Below are 19,661 nucleotides of genomic sequence, written 5' to 3'. Positions count from 1 at the left end.
AGTCACCATCTGCAGTGATTTGGGAGCCCAAAAAAATAAAGTCTGACACTGTTTCCACTGTTTCCCCATCTATTTCCCATGAAGTGATGGGACCAGATGCCATGATCTTCGTTTTCTGAATGTTGAGGTTTAAGCCAACTTTTTCACTCTCCACTTTCACTTTCATCAAGAGGCTTTTCTGCCATAAGGGTGGTGTCATCTGCATATCTGAGGTAATTGATATTTCTCCCGGCAATCTTGATTCCAGCTTGTGCTTCTTCCAGACCAGCGTTTCTCATGATGTACTCTGCATAGAAGATAAATAAGCAGGGTGACAGTATGCAGCCTTGACGTACTCCTTTTCCTATTTGGAACCAGTCTGTTGTTCCATGTCCAGTTCTAACTGTTGCTTCCTGACCTGCATATAGGTTTCTCAAGAGGCAGGTCAGGTGGTCTGGTATTCCCATCTCTTTCAGAATTTTCCACAGTTTATTGTGATCCACACAGTCAAATACTTTGGCATAGTCAATAAAGCAGAAATATATGTTTTTCTGGAACTCTCTTGCTTTTTCCATGATCCAGCGGATGTTGGCAATATGATCTCTGGTTCCTCTGCCTTTTCTAAAACCAGCTTGAACATCTGGAAGTTCACGGTTCATGTACTGCTGAAGCCTGGCTTGGAGAATTTTGAGCATTACTTTACTAGTGTGTGAGATGAGTGCAATTGTGTGGTAGTTTGAGCATTCTTTGGCATTGCCTTTCTTTGGGATTGGAATGAAAACTGACCTTTCCCAGTCCTGTGGCCACTGTGAGTTTTCCAAATTTGCTGGCATATTGAGTGGAGCACTTTCCCAGCATCATCTTTCAGGATTTGAAATAGCTCAACTGGAATTCCATCACCTCCACTAGCTTTGTTTGTAGTGATGCTTTCTAAGGCCCACTTGACTTCACATTCCAGGATGTCTGGCTCTAGGTCAGTGATCATGCCATCATGATTATATAATTAATATATATGAGTATATATTATATATTCAATGAAATTAATACCTTATATAATTAAATCAGGTATATTTAAATTTAAAAATAAACATCAAAAAAGGAATAAATTACTTACACTGAAGATTTTCAGTTTGGGGAGGAATATCTCCTTAATATCCCCCCCAAATGAATGTATTAACTTCTACAGTGTTTGTGAACATTTGTGTCTAAGAAGGCATTCAAATAATTTACAGTATACTTAAAAATGATTTATAGTATACTTAAAAAGTTTTGATATCACGTTACTGGAATCTAAGATGCACATGTAATTTAGCTTCAAGTATAAAAAAATGTATGAAGTTATAATTCATGATGATTCAAGTTGGATAAGCATAAAACCAACCAGTCCTTTAAGCAAAGCTTTAGATTCACACTTAAAGATTCAACTGTGTGTTGATCTCAGGACCAATCCGTAATTCACTGGTCTCATAGAATTGTAAATGGGAATGGTGTTAATTAGAATGATGGTGACTGTAATTGGGTTGAATGGGAAAGAATCACGGTGGATTCTTTTCACCAAGATCCTAGTGTGACGTAGGTGTAAGTCTAGACCACATTGCAAATGTGTGATGGAGATGGCTGAAACTGATCTTTTACCAGGAACTGGTATGTTAGTCAAGATTAATAATGCTAACTGCTACAAGAATCTTCAAATCCCTGTCCATTAACTATGTAAAAATATATTTCTTATTCACATCGTAGATCTGGGACAGGTTAGGTGTCTTTTGAGCAGTCTTGTTGCAAAAGAGACTTTAGAACCCAGGCTCCTTCTTCTGCTTCCCACATCGTTGACATGTGGCTCTCATGGTAATAGAGGAAAGAGTAGAGAGGACTGGAGAATTATAAGGAGTAGGTTCACATTGCAATTATCATAACTCAGTTGTACGGCCTTGACCTCACTAGACCCTGGTCATTGCCCCTTTGCTCTCTGTTGTAATCATACTGCTGCTGCTGCTGCTAAGTTGCTTCAGTTGTGTCCGACTCTGTGTGACCCCATAGATGGCAGCCTCCACCCACCAGGCTCCACCGTCCCTGGGATTCTCCAGGTAAGAATACTAGAGTGGGTTGCCATTTCCTTCTCCCATGCATGAAAGTGAAAAGTGAAAGTGATGTCGCTCAGTCATGTCCAACTCTTAGCGACCCCATGGACTGCAGCCTCCCAGGCTCCTCCGCCCATGCAATTTTCCAGGCAAGAGTACTGGAGTGGGGTGCCATTGCCTTCTCCGTGTAATCATACTGGTCCTTCATAAATGCCCTAAATATGCTATGCTCTTCTTTCTCTCTGGGGATTTGAATTTTCCTTTACTCATCTTGGAATATTTCCCTTGCCATATTCCAATAGCTATTACATTTTTCACTATAATAGGTAGCCTCCAGGGCATGTTTCTTCAGCTAAATGCTATTGTCTTGACAAGGAATTCTTATACATTGTTCATGTTCATGGGGAAGTTTACAAGACAAATTCTGATAATGCATGTCTGAGACATTTTGCCAATTCAAAGTCACCTGCATTGTGATATTTTAATTATTGTAGCATTTTGTATGGTTTGTGAAACTTTTTTCTTAACTGATAGATCATAAATCATTTAAGTAGAAATGCATTTATAAACATGAAAGTTGTTTATAGCTTTTCACTGTTACTGAAAATAATTTGTAAACGATGCCTATGTAATATAGCTTCATAAAATATAACTATGATTTCTCTAACATCATATTAGATATTTTTTAAGAGATGCATTATTATTGTTTATTTCCTATTTATTATATTTCCTATTCATTATTATTATTATTTCCTATTTGTAATATCTCTCTGGCACCAACCAAATCATCATTATCTTATTTCATAATGATTAATAACAATAACAATAATAACTGAGAGAAACTGAGTGAATGCTAATGTGGGTATTAGGCTAAACTTTTATATATATATTATTTCATTTAAACTTTATCCTAATGCTGTTCTATAAAATTACCTTTATTCCATCATTACATTACATCACTACAGATGATGTTACTGGATCTCTGAGAGGCCATGTGATCCACCTATGGTGACTCAGTCAGCAAGTGGTAAAACTGGGCTTTAAACTCTGAACATTTTTAATTTCAAAAGCTCTCATTCCTTTCAGCTCTTTACTTATGTATGAAAAGAACACTGGGTCAGGCAGTTCAAGGCTCTCTAACTCAACTGTGTGATCTCTGGCAACTTACTCAACCTTCCCTGGTCTTAGCTACCTCGATTATAGCAACTTTGGGTGCCGCTTACACTGTCAAGAAGACAAAATGCAGCAATGTCTGTGGAAGCATTTTGAAAATGTTATTTGTTGTACCAACTAAGGGACAGTTAAGAGATATTATTGGGTTACAAATAGAATTTGTCAAGCAGACCTTTGGCAAACATTTATGGGAGACTCAAGTACCCAAATTGGATAACAAAATTACATAATTCCTCTCATAAATGTAGTACCATGCCAATGAAAAAATGTAATGGATCCTTGTACATCTTGAATGTTTCCACAGATATGAAGGAAAGTCATTTATAAACTTGTTAAAACAAAACCGTCTATAACATTTGTTGAAACAGTTTTGTGATTTACCTTTGATTGATATATTCATAGGGAATTTGGTGGTCTTGTTCCTGTCTGAGCTTTAAGTCATCTCTGAACTTCATATTTCACTCTTTGTTTTATCCAAATATTCTTTCTGACAGTCTACACTGTGGCTGTGTATATCAAGATTTCTGGTTCAAGTCCTTACCCTTTACCAACTTGGTTTGTTATTCCATGCAATCTGTATTTCCTTTCCATCCCTTATTTTCTTTATTTATACTTCATTTACAATTAGATTGTGTAAGATGACATTTGAGACAATAATTCCTGTCTAGTGAAATTTCAGGATCATATGTACTCCTTATTTTTTAGAAAAATCAGTTTCTGAGTTCAACAACAAGGGGTTCTGGTTTAGAAGGCTTGAGGTAGTTTCAAAACCCACAGTAAGGTCACCTAATATTTATCAAAGGCTCATTTGTGACAGATATCACACTCCATATGGTAAACAGGCCTGTATGTAATTATTTCATTACAATTATTTGAGTTAAATACTACTATCATTTACATTATGACCTGTTCTAAGTTTTTAACTGCCTACTCCTTCCTCATAGTCTCTTGGTGCTAATCTTTCTCTGTTCAGTTCAGTTCAGTCACTCAGTCATGTTCAACTCTGCAACCCCATGGACTGCAGCTTGCCAGGCTTCCCAATCCATCACCAACTCCCAGAGCTTGCTCAAACTCATGGGTATCCAGTCGGTGATGCCATTCAACCAACTCATCCTCTGTTACCCCCTTCTCCTCCTGCCTTCAATCTTTCTCAGCATTTAGCTCTTCGCATCAGCTGGCCAAAGTACTGGAGCTTCAGTTCCAGCATCAGTCTTTCCAATGAATATTAAAGTCTGATTCCCTTTAGGATTGAGTGGTTTAACATCTTTGTTGTCCAAGGGACTCTCAGGAATCTTCTCAACACCACAGATTCGAAAGCATCAATTCTTGGGCACACAGCCTTCTTTATGGTCCAACACTAACATCCATACATGACTTCTGGAAAAACCACAGTTTTGACTATATGCACCTTTCTTAGCAAAGTAGCGTCTCTGCTTTTTAATATGTTGTCTAGGTTTGTCATAGCTTTGCTTTTATTTTTATTTTTTTCTGGAGAATAATTTTCTTTTTTTTTTTTGCTTGTCATTTTTTATTTTTTTTAATTTAATTTAATTTTTTAACTTTACAATATTGTATTGGTTTTGCCATGAAATTAAAAGACGCTTGCTCCTTTTAAATTAAAAGTAAAGCTATAGTCATGTTGATATATAGCTTTGCTTTTAATTTAAAAGGAACAAGCGTCTTTTAATTTCATGGCTGCAGTCACAATCTGCAGTGATTTTGGAGTCCAAGAAAATAAACTCTGTCACTGTTTCCATGGTTTCCCCATCTATTTTACATAAAGTGATGGGACCAGATACCATGCTTTTCGTTTTTTTGAATGTTGAGTTTTAAGTCAACTTTTTCACTGTCCTTTTTCACTTTCATCAATAGGCTCTTTAGTTCCTCTTCGCTTTCTGTCATAAGGATGGTGTTATCTGCATATCTGAAGTTCTTGATATTTCTCCCAGCAATCTTGATTTCAGCTTGTGCTTCATCAGCCTGGCATTTTGCATGATATACTCTGCATATAAGTTAAATAAGCAGGGTGACAATATACAGCCTTGACATAGTCCTTCCCAATTTGGGATCAGTCCATTGTTCCATGTCCAGTTCTAACTGTTGCCTCCTGACCTGCATATAGATTTCTCAGGAGACAGGTAAAGTGGTCTGATATTCCCATCTCTTTCAGAATTTTCCACAGTTTGTTGTGATCCACACAGTCAAAGGCTTTAGCATAATCAATAAAGCAGAAATAGATGTTTTTCTGGAACTCTCTGGCTTTTTCAATGTTCCAGCGGATGTTGGCAATTGGATCTCTGGTTCCTCTGTCTCTTCTAAATCTAGGTTGAACATCTGGAAGTTCATCGTTCATGTACTATTGAAATCTGGCTTGGAGAATTTTGAGCATTACTTTGCTAGTGTGTGAGATGAGTGCAGTTGTGCGGTAGTTTGAGCATTCTTTGGCATTCATTGCTTTTCTTTGGGATTGGAATGAAAACTGACCTTCTCCAGTCCTGTGTCCACTGCTGAATTTTCCAAATTTGCTGACATATTTAGTGCAACACTTTCACAGCATCATCTTTTATGATTTGAAATAGCTCAACTAGAATTCCATCACCTCCACTAGCTTTGTTCATAGTGATGCTTCCTAAGGTCCACTTGACTTCACATTCCAGGATGTCTGGCTCTAGCTGAGTGATGACACCATTGTGGTTATCTAGGTCATTAAGATTTTTTTGGATAGTTCTTCTGTGTATTCTTGCCAGCTCTTCTTAATATCTTCTGCTTCTGTTAGGTCCATATCATTTCTGTCATTAATCTTTCTCTGAAATTGTATCTTTACTTGTAAATAAATAGCTGCTGTATATTCTGAAGTTGACATTCCCATCACTCAGTTTTTGTCATCTAAATCTTGTGTTCATTATTTGCTTTTGTTCATTGCTTGAGCTTAATCATATCGAGAGTTTTGAGAGCCTAAGATGGGGAAGTTTTAGGTGCCAGTTGACTAAGGACCTCTTTAATTCTGAGGATGAATCTTCAAGTCAAGAATCTCACTAGGATGAAACTGGAGCCTATTATACAGAGTGAAGTAAGCCAGAAGGAAAAACATCAATACAGTATACTAACGCATATATATGGAATTTAGAAAGATGGTAACAATAACCTGGTGTACGAGACAGCAAAAGAGACACTGATGTATAGAACAGTCTTATGGACTCTGCGGGAGAGGGAGAGGGAGAGGGTGGGAAGATTTGGGAGAATGGCATTAAAACATGTAAAATATCATGTAAGAAATGAGTGGCCAGTCCAGGTTCGATGCACGATACTGGATGCTTGGGGCTAGTGCACTGGGACGACCCAGAGGGATGGTATGGGGAGGGAGGAGGGAGGAGGGTTCAGGATGGGGAACACATGTATACCTGTGGCAGATTCATTTTGATATTTGGCAAAACTAATACAATTATGTAAAGTTTAAAAATAAAATAAAATTAGGAAAAAAAAAAAAAAAAAGAATCTCACTAGGCTCTCTAATCTTACAAACGTTCCAAGTCTCAGAATTCCAATAAAAGTGTTCTTTCCACATGACTCTTAGGACAGCCTGGTTTCTCTCTGCTCCTACTGGGGGTTCAGATCAAGGTTTCACTTTTTGTTTGTTTGCCTTGTTTTAATTTGTTTCTTTTGCTAGTGCGTGTATATGGGGATGTACTTGGAAACCTTTGCCTCTTAAGAGATGACTCATAAGTATTTTTTAAAATATGTATCTAATTGTTCTACAGCAAGAGGGTCCCACAGCCCTCCATAACCTGCCATTTCTTAAAAAAAAAAAAAAAAAATATATATATATATATATATATATATATAAAATCATCCCCTCTGTTAGAATATAAGCTCCATGAGGGCAGAGACCATAACTGTCTTAACCTCAACTCCATCTTTAGAACTGAGTAAAGTTCTTATACTTAATATTTTCTTAAGCTTTCTATGGCATTGTTAAAAGAGAAAAACATGTGATCTAAGTATTAAATATTTTATTTTAATTATTTCATTCTGTCAGAAATTTGTTTTAATTAATAAAATAAAAATAAAAATATTTTATTCTGTCATAAATTTCAAAAAAAAAAAGAACTATGCCATATATAAATTGGGAATATATTTATGGGTTTTTTTAGATGGAATATAATATATTCCATTTCGCTTCTTTGAAAGTTAAAGAAAAACATATTTTTTACATATAGCAAATAATATATAATATTATTTATGCCTATATACATATACTGGTTTATATTTTAAATAAAAAGAGGTAGAAGCAAAGGCAGAAAAGAAAAAGGTCAATTTATAATAGGAAATGTGAAAGTTAATACCTAGGGGAAAAAAGAGAAACAAAAATGAAAAACCAACAAGGAAATGAAGTAACCAGTGATGACAAAGAAAGCCAGGCAAGCAGGAGAGATAAAGAGTAAATGAAGAAAGAATGTTTGAAAAATAAAACAAAAGAGTTAAGTCCAAAGAACAAAGGGAAGAAGGGAGAAAAAAGCAAGATGTAGAAGAAAAAGAAAATGATTAGAAAGAAATGTGAAAAGAAAGAGACCAGATGGAGGTCTAACTATATGAGCATCAGAGGTTTGCTTTTACCTTAAATCTTAAGAAAAAAATGATTATACTAGTTTTCAAGCTATGATGTTGTACATTTTGTGTATCTTCTTTATTACACTTCTAATAGTCTAATGAGTATGAATCATTAACAACCCCCCCCCCCCCCAAAAAAAAAGCATACCCAGCATATATGAAATAATCTGGAAATACTTTTCAGGACAATTGCATTCTTTGTATTCAAACCATAGCCTGCAGTTTTTGACAGCCTATCTTAAATAGGGAATTGAAATGTTTCTTCATTCTATTCTACGGGCTATATAGTTGTGTCTCTTGTTTCCATAGTGTGGTATCTTTTAAAAGGGGAACCTTGTATTATCTTTTTATGGTTATCAGCCAGGGCAGCACTGATAAATAGAAAACACTCAATAAACACTTCAATGAATAAATTATATATAAAATAATGAAATACTGAACATTAGCAGACTTTGTATAAAAAGTGAACATTTTGTTTCATACAATTTATAACATGAAGCAAGGATTCATTTTTTCCTTATATAGACTGCTGCTGCTGCTGCTGCTGCTGCTGCTAAGTCGCTTCAGTCATGTCCGACTCAGTGTGACCCCAGAGACGGCAGCCCACCAGGCTTCCCCGTCCCTGGGATTCTCCAGGCAAGAACACTGGAGTGGGTTGCCATTTCCTTCTCCAATGCATGAAAGTGAAAAGTGAAAGTGAAGTCGCTCAGTCGTGTCTGACTCTTAGCGACCCCATGGACTGCAGCCTACCAGGCTCCTCTGTCCATGGATTTTCGAGGCAAGAGTACTGGAGTGGGGTGCCATTGCCTTCTCCGCCTTATATAGACTAGATCGTGGTAAATGGTGCAGGTGGAACAAAGTAAAATATTTTCAGGCTTAGAAGACAAAATCTCTGTAGTTTTACCCCATATTTGTTCTATGCCTCCAATTTCATCAACTAACCTATACTTCATGCTATGAAGATCAAAAGAAAATAAATTTATTGAGCACATTCCATGTAGTTGCAGAAAGTGACATAGATAAAACTGATACACAGTCTCAGTTGGTCAATTTGTAAGCAGTCCTCTTCAGGGGTTCCCAGGTGGCGCTAGTGGTAAAAACCTACCTGCCAGTGCAGGAGACATAAGAGACATCGGTTTGATCCCTGGGTCTGGAAGATCCCCTGGAGGAGGAAATGGCAACCCACTCCAGGACAGAGGACAGAGGAGCCTGGCAGGCTACAGTCCATGGGGTTGCAAAGAGTCAGACACGACTGAAGCAATTTAGCACTTAGCACTCTCTGCAGGTAATGACAACTAGCTTCCGCTTGAGATGTGCTGAAATATCCTATCTTAACCCAAGTAAGGGTATTTGGATAAATATAGCCTAAGACTCCCTTCCTTTCTTGCTGATGTTCATCCCCTCTGAGGGTTCCTTAGAGCATTAAGCTAAGATAACATGAGCCAGTGTTCATGAAGTTTTTCATTAAACATCAATTCTCTAAATTCTCCAAAAAGCACAGAAAGGAGGGATAGATTTAAATTACTGTATATTCAGAATTTTTTAATTTTTTTAATTTAAATTTATTTATTTTAATTGGAGGCTAATTACTTTATAATATTGTATTGGTTACTCAGCCATTAAAAAGAATACATTTGAATCAGTTCTAATGAGGTGGATGAAACTGGAGTCTATTATACAGAGTGAAGTGAGCCAGAAAGCAAAACACCAATACAGTGTATTCAGATTTTTTATCTTACTAGCTGGGTTTCTTTAATACTATCCTGACTTGGGGGAGGGGGCTACTTTTAGCTTATATTGAATATGCTAGTTAACTGGTAGTCATTTTCTGCTAATACTTATTAATGAAATCTAGCTTAAATTTTTATTTTTAAGTCCAAATGAATTATCAACTAATCTAGTCAATGCAAGAATCAATATACTTTCATAGGACTACAACAGATGAAAAAAATGACTTCATTTCAGTTCAGTGGCTCAGTCGTGTCCGACTCATTGCAACCCCATGAATCGCAGCACGCCAGGCCTTCCTGTCCATCACCAACTCCCGGAGTTTATTCAAATTCATGTCCATTGAGTCGGTGATGCCATCCAGCCATCTCATTCTCTGTCATCCCCTTCTCCTCCTGCCCCCAATCCCTCCCAGCATCAGGGTATTTTCCAATGAGTCAACTCTTTGCATGAGGTGGCCAAAGTATTGTAGTTTCAGCTTTAGCATCAGTCCTTCCAATGAACACCCAGGACCGATCTCCTTTAGGATGGACTGGTTGGATCTCCTTGCAGTCCAAGGGACTCTCAAGAGTCTTCTCCAACATTACAGTTCAAAAGCATCAATTCTTCGGCGCTCAGCTTTCTTCACAGTCCAACTCTCATATCCATACATGACCACTGGAAAAACCATAGCCTTCATTAGATGGACCTTAAAATGATTTACATATGACTAAACAATTATTTGGATTCATGTAGTCTCCTGGACTTATTTTCTGAGTTTTATTTTAATGACAATTAAATCTAGTATTTTGACAGGTGGAATTATCCAAATTCTATTATTACTAAGCAGATTGAAAGTTTTTGAACTGGTTGGTGAATCAGTTTCATGATGTACCTGGGTACAATTTCATTTTGAATGAAAATGTTTTCTGTTTCAATTCTTATTGATCTCTCTTTTCATTTGATCATTGTCTTAAGAAAGTGGCCAAGTGGGAAACAATAGCAAATATTTCTATTTAGAATCATAAATTCTACATTGGCCCCAAATCACATTTAGATTTGTCTATATGGAGAAAGTCTGTAAGGCTAATTTCTTAGTCTTCTTCTCCATCTGATAATAAATTAATTTTTGTGAACCTACTATGTAAAGAGTGCTGACTAAAATTCCGTGTTAATTTTGCAGGTGATGGAAGTTAAAGGACAAATGATCCATGTCTCGGAATCAAATTCCATTTTATTCTTGGGTTCTCCATGTGTGGACAAGTTGGATGAACTTATGGGACGAGGGCTACATCTCTCGGACATCCCTATCCATGATGCTACTCGAGATGTCATCTTGGTTGGCGAGCAGGCAAAGGCCCAGGATGGGCTGAAGAAGAGGATGGATAAATTAAAAGCAACTTTAGAAAGAACTCACCAGGCCCTGGAAGAAGAGAAAAAGAAAACAGTGGATCTTCTATACTCCATTTTCCCTGGTGATGTAGCCCAGCAGTTGTGGCAAGGGCAGCAAGTACAGGCCAGAAAGTTCGATGATGTCACCATGCTGTTTTCAGACATTGTTGGCTTCACGGCCATATGTGCCCAGTGTACCCCCATGCAAGTCATCAGCATGCTGAATGAGCTGTACACAAGATTCGACCACCAATGTGGATTTTTGGATATTTATAAGGTAATGGGATTTGGTTGTTTATATAAAAGTATTTTTAGTGGTAAATTATCATCTTCATTAAATTACAAGCATGCAATATATTTTTCTATTTAACAAGAATAAGTGATGGATAATTTTCATTTAGAAATATTCAGAATACAAGTATATCTGATCTTTGAGTGAATTTTCGCTATGAGTTGATTTATATATTTGTCAGAAAGGAAAAATTCTATGGAACTAATCTTCTAAATTCATTATTATCAAAAAGATAAAATAAGCTTGCTGAAATATTGGCAACTTTTAACCACATAATTAATTTTCCTTAAAGAGTAGGATTATAATATAAACTAAAAATTTTATATTGGTAGTTAAAAGGAACAGCAGTATATGTTAAAACATATTAATTATTAATGTAATTAAAGTAATAATTTACTTTATAAACTAATAATTTACTTTATAAACTAATAATTTACTTTATAAAGTAATAATTAATTACTTAACATATTAAGTATTTTCTACTTCATTGAGAATTAATTGAGATCCTTTTCATTCTGAAAAAAATGCATATAAATGTTCTAGCTATTGTCCAAATAACCAATGATTTTTATTGGAAGCATGTTAATTTTCCAAGTTACTTGATGGAAGAGTTTTGAAAATGTGTGCAGGTCACCATTTGTTAGCCTGATTTGGTGAGCTACTTATTAATTTCTTTTTCTTTATTTTTAAATGGCAGATAATTGCTTTACAATGTTATGTTGGTTTCTGCCATATATCAGCATGAATCAGCCATAAGTATATATACGTTCCCTCCCTCTTTGAATCTCCCTCCCACCTGCCTTCCATCCATCCCTCTAGGTTGTCACAGTGTAACACTAGATTCAGCTCCCTGTGTTATACAGCAACTTCTCATTAGCTATCTATTTTTTATATGGTAATATATGTATTTCAGTGCTGCTCTCTCAATTTGCCCCACCCTCTCCTTCCCGCACTGTGTCCATACGTTTGTTCTCTATGTTTATAGAGTCTCTATTTCTGCCCTGCAAATAGGTTTATCAGTCCCAGTTTTCTAGATGCCATATATATGTGTTAATATATGATATTTATAGTGCTGCAATGAACATTGGGGGTCATGTGTCATAATTTAAAACAATTATGGTTTTAATTTATTAAAATTATAGCAATATTTTGAGTGATTCAGCTTTCCATCCATCTAATGAATAACTGTGACTTTACATTGTGCATGGATTACATAGTAAATGACTTTTTTTTTTAATATGAAGGACAGTCATTACTTTTAGTAAAAACAAACTAGTTGAACTAGTGATTTTTATTTTCTTTTTTACATCATCTAAACTTCTCTTCATAGTATGATCTTCACATAAGCAGATTCAAAAAGAACTTGTTTTACGTTTTAGTTTCATATTATGGTCCAGAGGGTGTTTTTGTTAAGGTATATCTCCTTTAGGGAAAGATATTCACTAGTTTCATTAAACCTTTCTTCAAGAGGTCTTCCCAAACCACAGATTGAACCCTGATCTCTTGCACTGCAGGCAGATTCTTTACCACTTGAGCCACTAGAGGTTACTTATGCGTGATACATAGCCAATGTTAAATATTTTAGAAAGCCTCTTCTGAGTAGTAAACATTCAATGTGATATATGTATGAGGGATTTGCCTTGATATATAAAATACGAGTTTTTATAAATTAACTTTCTTATATTTTATTTTTATGTAATTTATGGTAGAAGTAGCCAGTGTCTGATGCTAAATGGAGACATATGAATCTATCATTGTCAATGCCAGAAAATAAAGCAGATTGTCCTGAATTTCCAGCACTATTTTTCCTTCACACTGTGTACACTATTTATTTTGGGGGGCACCTGACTTGCAGGATCATAATTCCCCAACCAGGGATTGAACTCATGAAGCAGTAATAGCACACAGTATTAATCACTGGGTAGCCAGCGAATTCCCTAGACTTTGTGCACTACTGCACAAGCTCTGCAACCACAGTCTCTCCCTTCTAAATCACTGATTTGCTATGCTTGTTTCCTTCAGCTGGAGAATTCCATGGACTGTAGAGCTCATGGAGTCACAAAAGAGTTGGGTGTGACTAGCAACTTTCACTCACATTCATTTTTTCTTATGAAATTTTAGTGATAAATTTTAAGGTAAAATGATACCAGAGCCAGTTTTTTAATTTTTTTTTTTTTAAATTGGATGTAAGATTCTTTAAATTCTATAGTGCTTTACAATTTTTCAAAATTTTCATACACATGACTTTATATAATACCACAGGAAACGCTTTTTTACCCTCAACCCTATTATGCCCCCTCCCCTTCACTGTCCCTATTGATAAACCACTAGTTCACTAGTTTAATCTTTATATCTATGAAAAGTCTCCTTCTTTTATGTTAAAGCATTTGTTGTATTTTTAATTTTCAATATGTGATATCATACAGTATTTTTCTATTCTGCTTGACTTATTTCACTAGGAATAATGCCTGCTAAGTCCATTCATGTTATTGCAAATGGGAAAATTTGATTGTTTTTATGACTGAGTAGTGTTCTATTGTCTACATAAAACACATCTTCTTTATCCATTCATCTGTTGTTGGACACTTTAGGTTGCTTCCATTCCTTGGCAATTATAAATAATAAATAATGCTCCTAGGAACTTTAGGAGCATCGTTTTGTATTAGTCTTTTTGTTTCTTTCTGAAGTATACCCAGGAGTGGAATTCCTAGGTCATATGGTAATTCTATATTTTGTTTTTTGAGAAACCTCAAAATTGGCTACTGCTGTACCAGTTTACCTGCAGAGTGGCTGCACCAATTTATCAATATTTTCCCACGAATAGTGTAGGAGGGATCCCTATTCCCTGCATCCTCACCAACTTTTATATTTTGTTTTCTTTTTAATGATAGCTATTCTGACCTCTGTGAGGTGATATCTCCTTGTGGTTTTGATTTGCATTTCCCTGTTGATTAGCAATACTGAGCATCTTTTCATGTGCTCGTTGATCATCCATTTTTATCAAGTTGCTAATATTTTTGATGTTGAGCTTTATAAGATGTTTGTGTATGTTGGATATTAACTCCTTATTGGTCATATCATCTGAAAATATCTCTTCCTGTTCAGTAGATTAGCAAGGAGGGGACATACCTCAACATGATAAAAGCCACATATGAAAACCCGAGATCTAATATCATACATCATACTCAATGGTGAAAATATGGAAGTATTTCCTTTAAGGTCAAGACAAGACAAAGATGTCCACTCTCACCACTTTTACATTTTTGGAAGTTCTGGCCACAACAGCCATATAAGAAAAAGAAATAAAAGGAATCCAAATTGAAAAAGAAGTAAAACTTTTACTGTCTGCAGATGATATGATACTATACATAGAAAATTCTAAAGAGGCCACTAGAAAACTACTAGAGCTCATCAATTAATTTGATAAAGTTATACAAAGTTAATATACATAAATCTGTTACATTTCTCTACACTAACAGTTAAATATCAGAAAGAGAAATTAAAGAAGTAACCCTATTTATGATTGCATCAAAAAGAATAAAATACCTAGGAATAAATCTGCCTAAGGAGGTAAAAGGCCCACACTCAGAAAACTGATAAAAAAACACTGATAAAAGAAACTGAGATAGAGAGAAAAATATATCATGTTCTTGAGTTGGAAGAATCAATATTGTCAAAATGACTGTACTATCCCAGGCAATCTACAGATTTAAAATGATCCCTGTCAAAATGCCAATGACATTTTTTACAAAACTGGAACAAATGATTTTAAAATTCATGTCAAGAGATACGAAAGACCTCAGTGTGCCAAAATAATCTTGAGAAAGAAAAACAGAGCTGGAGGAATTGAGCTCCCTAACTTCAGACTATACTCCAAAAGTCATCAAAAGTGTATGATACTGGCACAGAAACAAACAATTGATCAGTGGAACAGAATACAGAACCCAGAAGTAAATTCCAACAGTTTTGGTCAATGAATCTATGACAAGGGAGGCAAGGATATATGACAGAAAAAATACAGTCTCTTTAATAAGTGGTGCTGGGGAAGCTGGACAGCTACTAGTAAGAGAATAAAATTAGAACATTCTCTAACACCATACACAAAAGTTAACTCAAAATGGATTAAGTTCTTAAATGTAAGGCAAGATACTATAAAACTCCTAGGGAAAAACATCAAACACTGTTTGACATAAATTTCAGCAATATATTTTTTTGAGATCCATCAACTAGAGTAATGGAAACAAAAGCAAAAAATAAGCAAATGATTAAACTTAAAATAGTTTGCACAGCAAAGGAATGTATCAACCAAGCCAGGTATGTGAGTCAATTTCTGTTTTGTAAATAAGTTAATTTCTGTTATTGTTTTAGATTCCACATATAAATGATATCATATATTATTTATCTTTGACTCACCCCACTCAGTAAGACAATCTCTAGTTCCATCCATGTTGCTACAAATGATAGTATTAATATTTCATTCTTTTGATGGCATCATATTCCATCCTGCATATAAGCCAAATTTTCTTTATCCACTCCTCTGTTGGTGGACAGTGGGTAGCTTCCATTTCCTGATTATTGGAGTGCATTGCTTTTTGAATTAAGAGTTCTTATCTTTCCCAGGTATATGTCCAGGAGTGAGATTGCTGAATCATATGATAACTCTATTTTTAGTTTTTGACGGAACCTCCAGACTGTTTTCCATAGTGGCTGCACTAATTTACATTCCCACCAACGGTGTAGCAGGGTTTTGTTTTTTCTACTCTCTCTCCAGCTTTTATTATTTGAATGATGATGTCCATTTTTACAGGTAAAAGGTGATAAAACCTCACTGTAGTTTTGATTTCATTTATCTAATAAGTATTTGCATTTCTCTAATAAGTAGCAATGTTGTGGTTATCTGTATGTCTTCTTTGGAGAAATCAATTTAGGTCTTCCATGCTTTTTTTGACTGGTTTGTTTATATATGTATATTTATAGTTCTATGAGCTATATATATATATATTTGGAAATAAAGACTTTGTCAGTCACATTGTTTCCAAATATTTTGTCCCAGTCTGTAGACTGTCTTTTTGTTTTGTTTATGGTTTCCTCTATTACAAAAAACCTCTTGATTAGGCCTCATTTTTAAATTTTGTTTCTATTTATTTTGTCTCAGAAAAATGATCTGAGAAAATATTGCTAAGATTTATCTCGAAGAGCATTTTTCCTATGTTCATTTATAGGAGTTTTATGGTATCATGTCTTATATATACAATTTTAAACCATTTTGAATTTATTTTTTATACAATATGAGAGAATGTTCTAACCGTAGCTGCCCAGTTTTCCCAACACCACATGTTGAAGAAACTGTCTATTCTCCATTGTATTTTCTAACCTCTGTTGGAGACTAATTGAGTGGGTTTATTTCTAGGTTCTCTAGTCTGTTCCATTGATCCATCTGTTTTTGTACTTATACCACATTGTTTTGATTACTGTGGCTTTGTAGTATTGTCTGGAGTCTGGAAGGATCTTCATCCAGCTTTGTTCTTTTTCCTCAGTATTGTTTTGGCAATCCTGGTTCTTTTAGGGTTGCATATAAATTTTAGGATTATTTGATCTACTTTTGTGAAAGTTGCATGGGTAATTTGATAAGGTTCACTTTAAATCTGTAGATTTCTTTGGGTAGTATGGCCATTTTAATAACATTAAATCTTCCAATCCAAGAGTATTGGATATCTTTCTGTTTCTTTGAATCACCTTCAGTTTCCTTTATATATGTTTTATAGTTCTCAGCATATCAGTTTCTCACCTCCTTGGTCAGGTGTACTCCTAGATATTCTATTTTACTTTTGATCTTATTTTAAGCTTTTTTGTTTACTTTCTGATGTTCTTTGTGAAAGTGAAAGCTGCTTAGTCATGTCTGAATCTTTGCAACCCCATGGACTACACAGTCCATGGAATTCTCCAGGCCAGAATACTGGAGTGGGTAGCTGTTCCCTTCTCCAGGGGATCTTCCCAACCCAGGGTTCAAACCCATGTCTCTCATATTGCAGGTGGGTTCTCTACCAGCTGAGCCACCAGGGAAGCCCAAGAATACTGGAGTGGCTAGCCTATCCCTTCTCCAGTGCATCTTCCCAACCCAGGAATCCAAACGGGGTCTCCTACATTGCAGGTGGATTCTTTACCAACTGAGCTATCAGGGAAGTCCAATATTTCATTGTAGTGCAAAGAAATGCAAAATATTTCTGTATATTAACCTTGTATCATGCTACATTGATTAACTTATTTATCAGTTCTAAGAATTTTTGTGTGGAGTCTTTCAGGTTTTCTATATAGCGTATCATGTCATCTACATATACTGACAATTTTAGCTCTTCCCTTCACATTTGGATATCTTTTATTTCTTTTCCCTGTCCGATTCCTCTGGCTAAGACATCCACTACTATGTTGAATAGAAGTGATGGGAATGGCATCCTTGTTTGGTTCCAGAATATAGCAGGAAGGCTTCTAGTTTTTCAGTGTTGAGTATTATGTTGGCTATGGGTTTGTCATAAATGACTTTTATTATGCTGAGATATGTTCCCTCAGTACCCACTTTGGTGACAATTTTTATCATGAATGGATACTGAATTTTATCAAATGCTTTTTCTGTACCTATTGAGATGATCTTGTGATTTTTGTCTTTTCTTAATGTGGTGTACTACATTTATTGATTTGCATATATTTAGCCATCCTTGTAGCGTATTGAAAAGCAGAGACATTACTTTGCCAACAAAGGTCCATCTAGTCAAGGCTATGGTTTTTCCAGTGGTCATGTATGGATGTGAGAGTTGGACTGTGAAGAAGGCTGAGCGCCGAAGAACTGATGCTTTTGAACTGTGGTGTTGGAGAAGACTCTTGAGAGTCCCTTGGACTGCAAGGAGATCCAACCAGTCCATTCTGAAGATCAGCCCTGGGATTTCTTTGGAAGGAATGATGCTAAAGCTGAAACTCCAGTACTTTGGCCACCTCATGCAACGAATTGACTCATTGGAAAAGATTCTGATGCTGGGAGGGATTGGGGGCAGGAGGAGAAGGGGATGAAAGAGGATGAGATGGCTGGATGGCATCACCGACTCGATGGACTTGAGTCTGAGTGAACTCCGGGAGTTGGTGACAGACAGGGAGGCCTGGCGTGCTGAGATTTATGGGGTTGCAAAGAGTCGGACACTACTGAACGACTGAACTGAACTGAACTGAACTGAGCCATCCTTGTGATCTGAAGTGAATTCAGTTTGATCATGCTGTATAATCCTTTTTATGTGTTATTGTATTTGGCTTGCTAATATTGTATTGAGGCTTTTTTCATCTATATTCATCAAAGATTTGGGGCTATATTTAATTTTTTAGTAGTATCTTTGCCTGGTTTTGGTATATAGGGGATAGCCAACTTTGGGTCATTTTTTATTCCATTTTCTTGTTCTTTTTTCTGGGATTCCTACTTGGTATAGATTCCATGCTTTATATTATCCCATAGGTCTCATGTGCTGCTTCCATTTTTTAAACTTTCTCTCTGCTTTCTGATTGGTTGATTTCTGTTATTCTATATACTTTTTAATTTATTTTTTCTGCTTTTTTTCCTCCATTTTATTTATTTCCTTACTGAACTTTATTATTTTTTCCTGCTGAATTAATATCATTTGTTATTTTCATAATCCTTTGGATTGTAGGTTAGGTTGTTTTTTGAAGAAGTCATGTATTGCTATGAATTTGCCTCTTAGGACTACTTTTGTTGAAGTCCATAGATTTTGTACAGTTGTGTTTTCATTGCCATTTGTCTTGAAGTATTTTCTGATCTCCTCTTTGATCTCATTGTTAGCCCACTGATATTTTGTTTAGTCTCCACGCATATCCCACTGTATATTCCTCCCTAGGAGCTGTCCACTGGTACTGTACATCACCTACATATGAATCTTCAAATTGTGAACTTTCAAAGGTGGGAATTTGTGTTCACATGTCCAGTCATGTAAGTTAGTTCATGTGTCTGGCATACATTGTATCAGCATGCATCCTCTACAAGGGGTTGGGCTTTTGTGAACTATACTGGACAGTAGTATATAGAGTGCAGTAGGATAGTATCTTTACTTCAAGCCCAAGGTATCTGGAAGTGAAAAAGCAAATGTAATAGCAATGGTGATATAGCTGGTACTGCTAAGAAGAACCAAGCAATAACAATGGAAACAAAAGTGAAATAATTGAGAGAGTGAAGTGAGGCAGAAAGATGGTAGACATCACTCATTCTTATAGCATGAATTGTTGAACCATTGGCATGATTCTAAAGAACAAGATCATGGAACATGTGAAGTCTGCTGTGCCAATGATGTTGAAAATAATATCAATGAAATGTGGAAAAATGATGGAGCAGATGGAGAAAGTTCTCAGATGCAGAATCAGCATCAGCAATCAGTCCCACT

General features: G+C 35.8%; 1 protein-coding gene across 1 annotated transcript in view; it reads left to right on the top strand.

Annotated features, from left to right (window-relative positions):
• Window positions 1–19,661, top strand: part of GUCY1A2 (guanylate cyclase 1 soluble subunit alpha 2) — a 506,039-nt gene that overhangs the window by 295,249 nt on the left and 191,129 nt on the right. The window contains exon 5 of the mRNA XM_027563856.1: window positions 10,729–11,214. Coding sequence (XP_027419657.1) covers window positions 10,729–11,214 — 486 coding nt within the window. The remainder of the gene's footprint in view (window positions 1–10,728; window positions 11,215–19,661) is intronic.

This window comes from Bos indicus x Bos taurus, chromosome 15 (assembly GCF_003369695.1).
Source record: "Bos indicus x Bos taurus breed Angus x Brahman F1 hybrid chromosome 15, Bos_hybrid_MaternalHap_v2.0, whole genome shotgun sequence".
Taxonomy (NCBI): domain Eukaryota; kingdom Metazoa; phylum Chordata; class Mammalia; order Artiodactyla; family Bovidae; genus Bos; species Bos indicus x Bos taurus.
The sequence above is the reverse complement of the archived record's forward strand: the minus strand, read 5'-3'. Positions and strand labels throughout refer to the sequence as shown.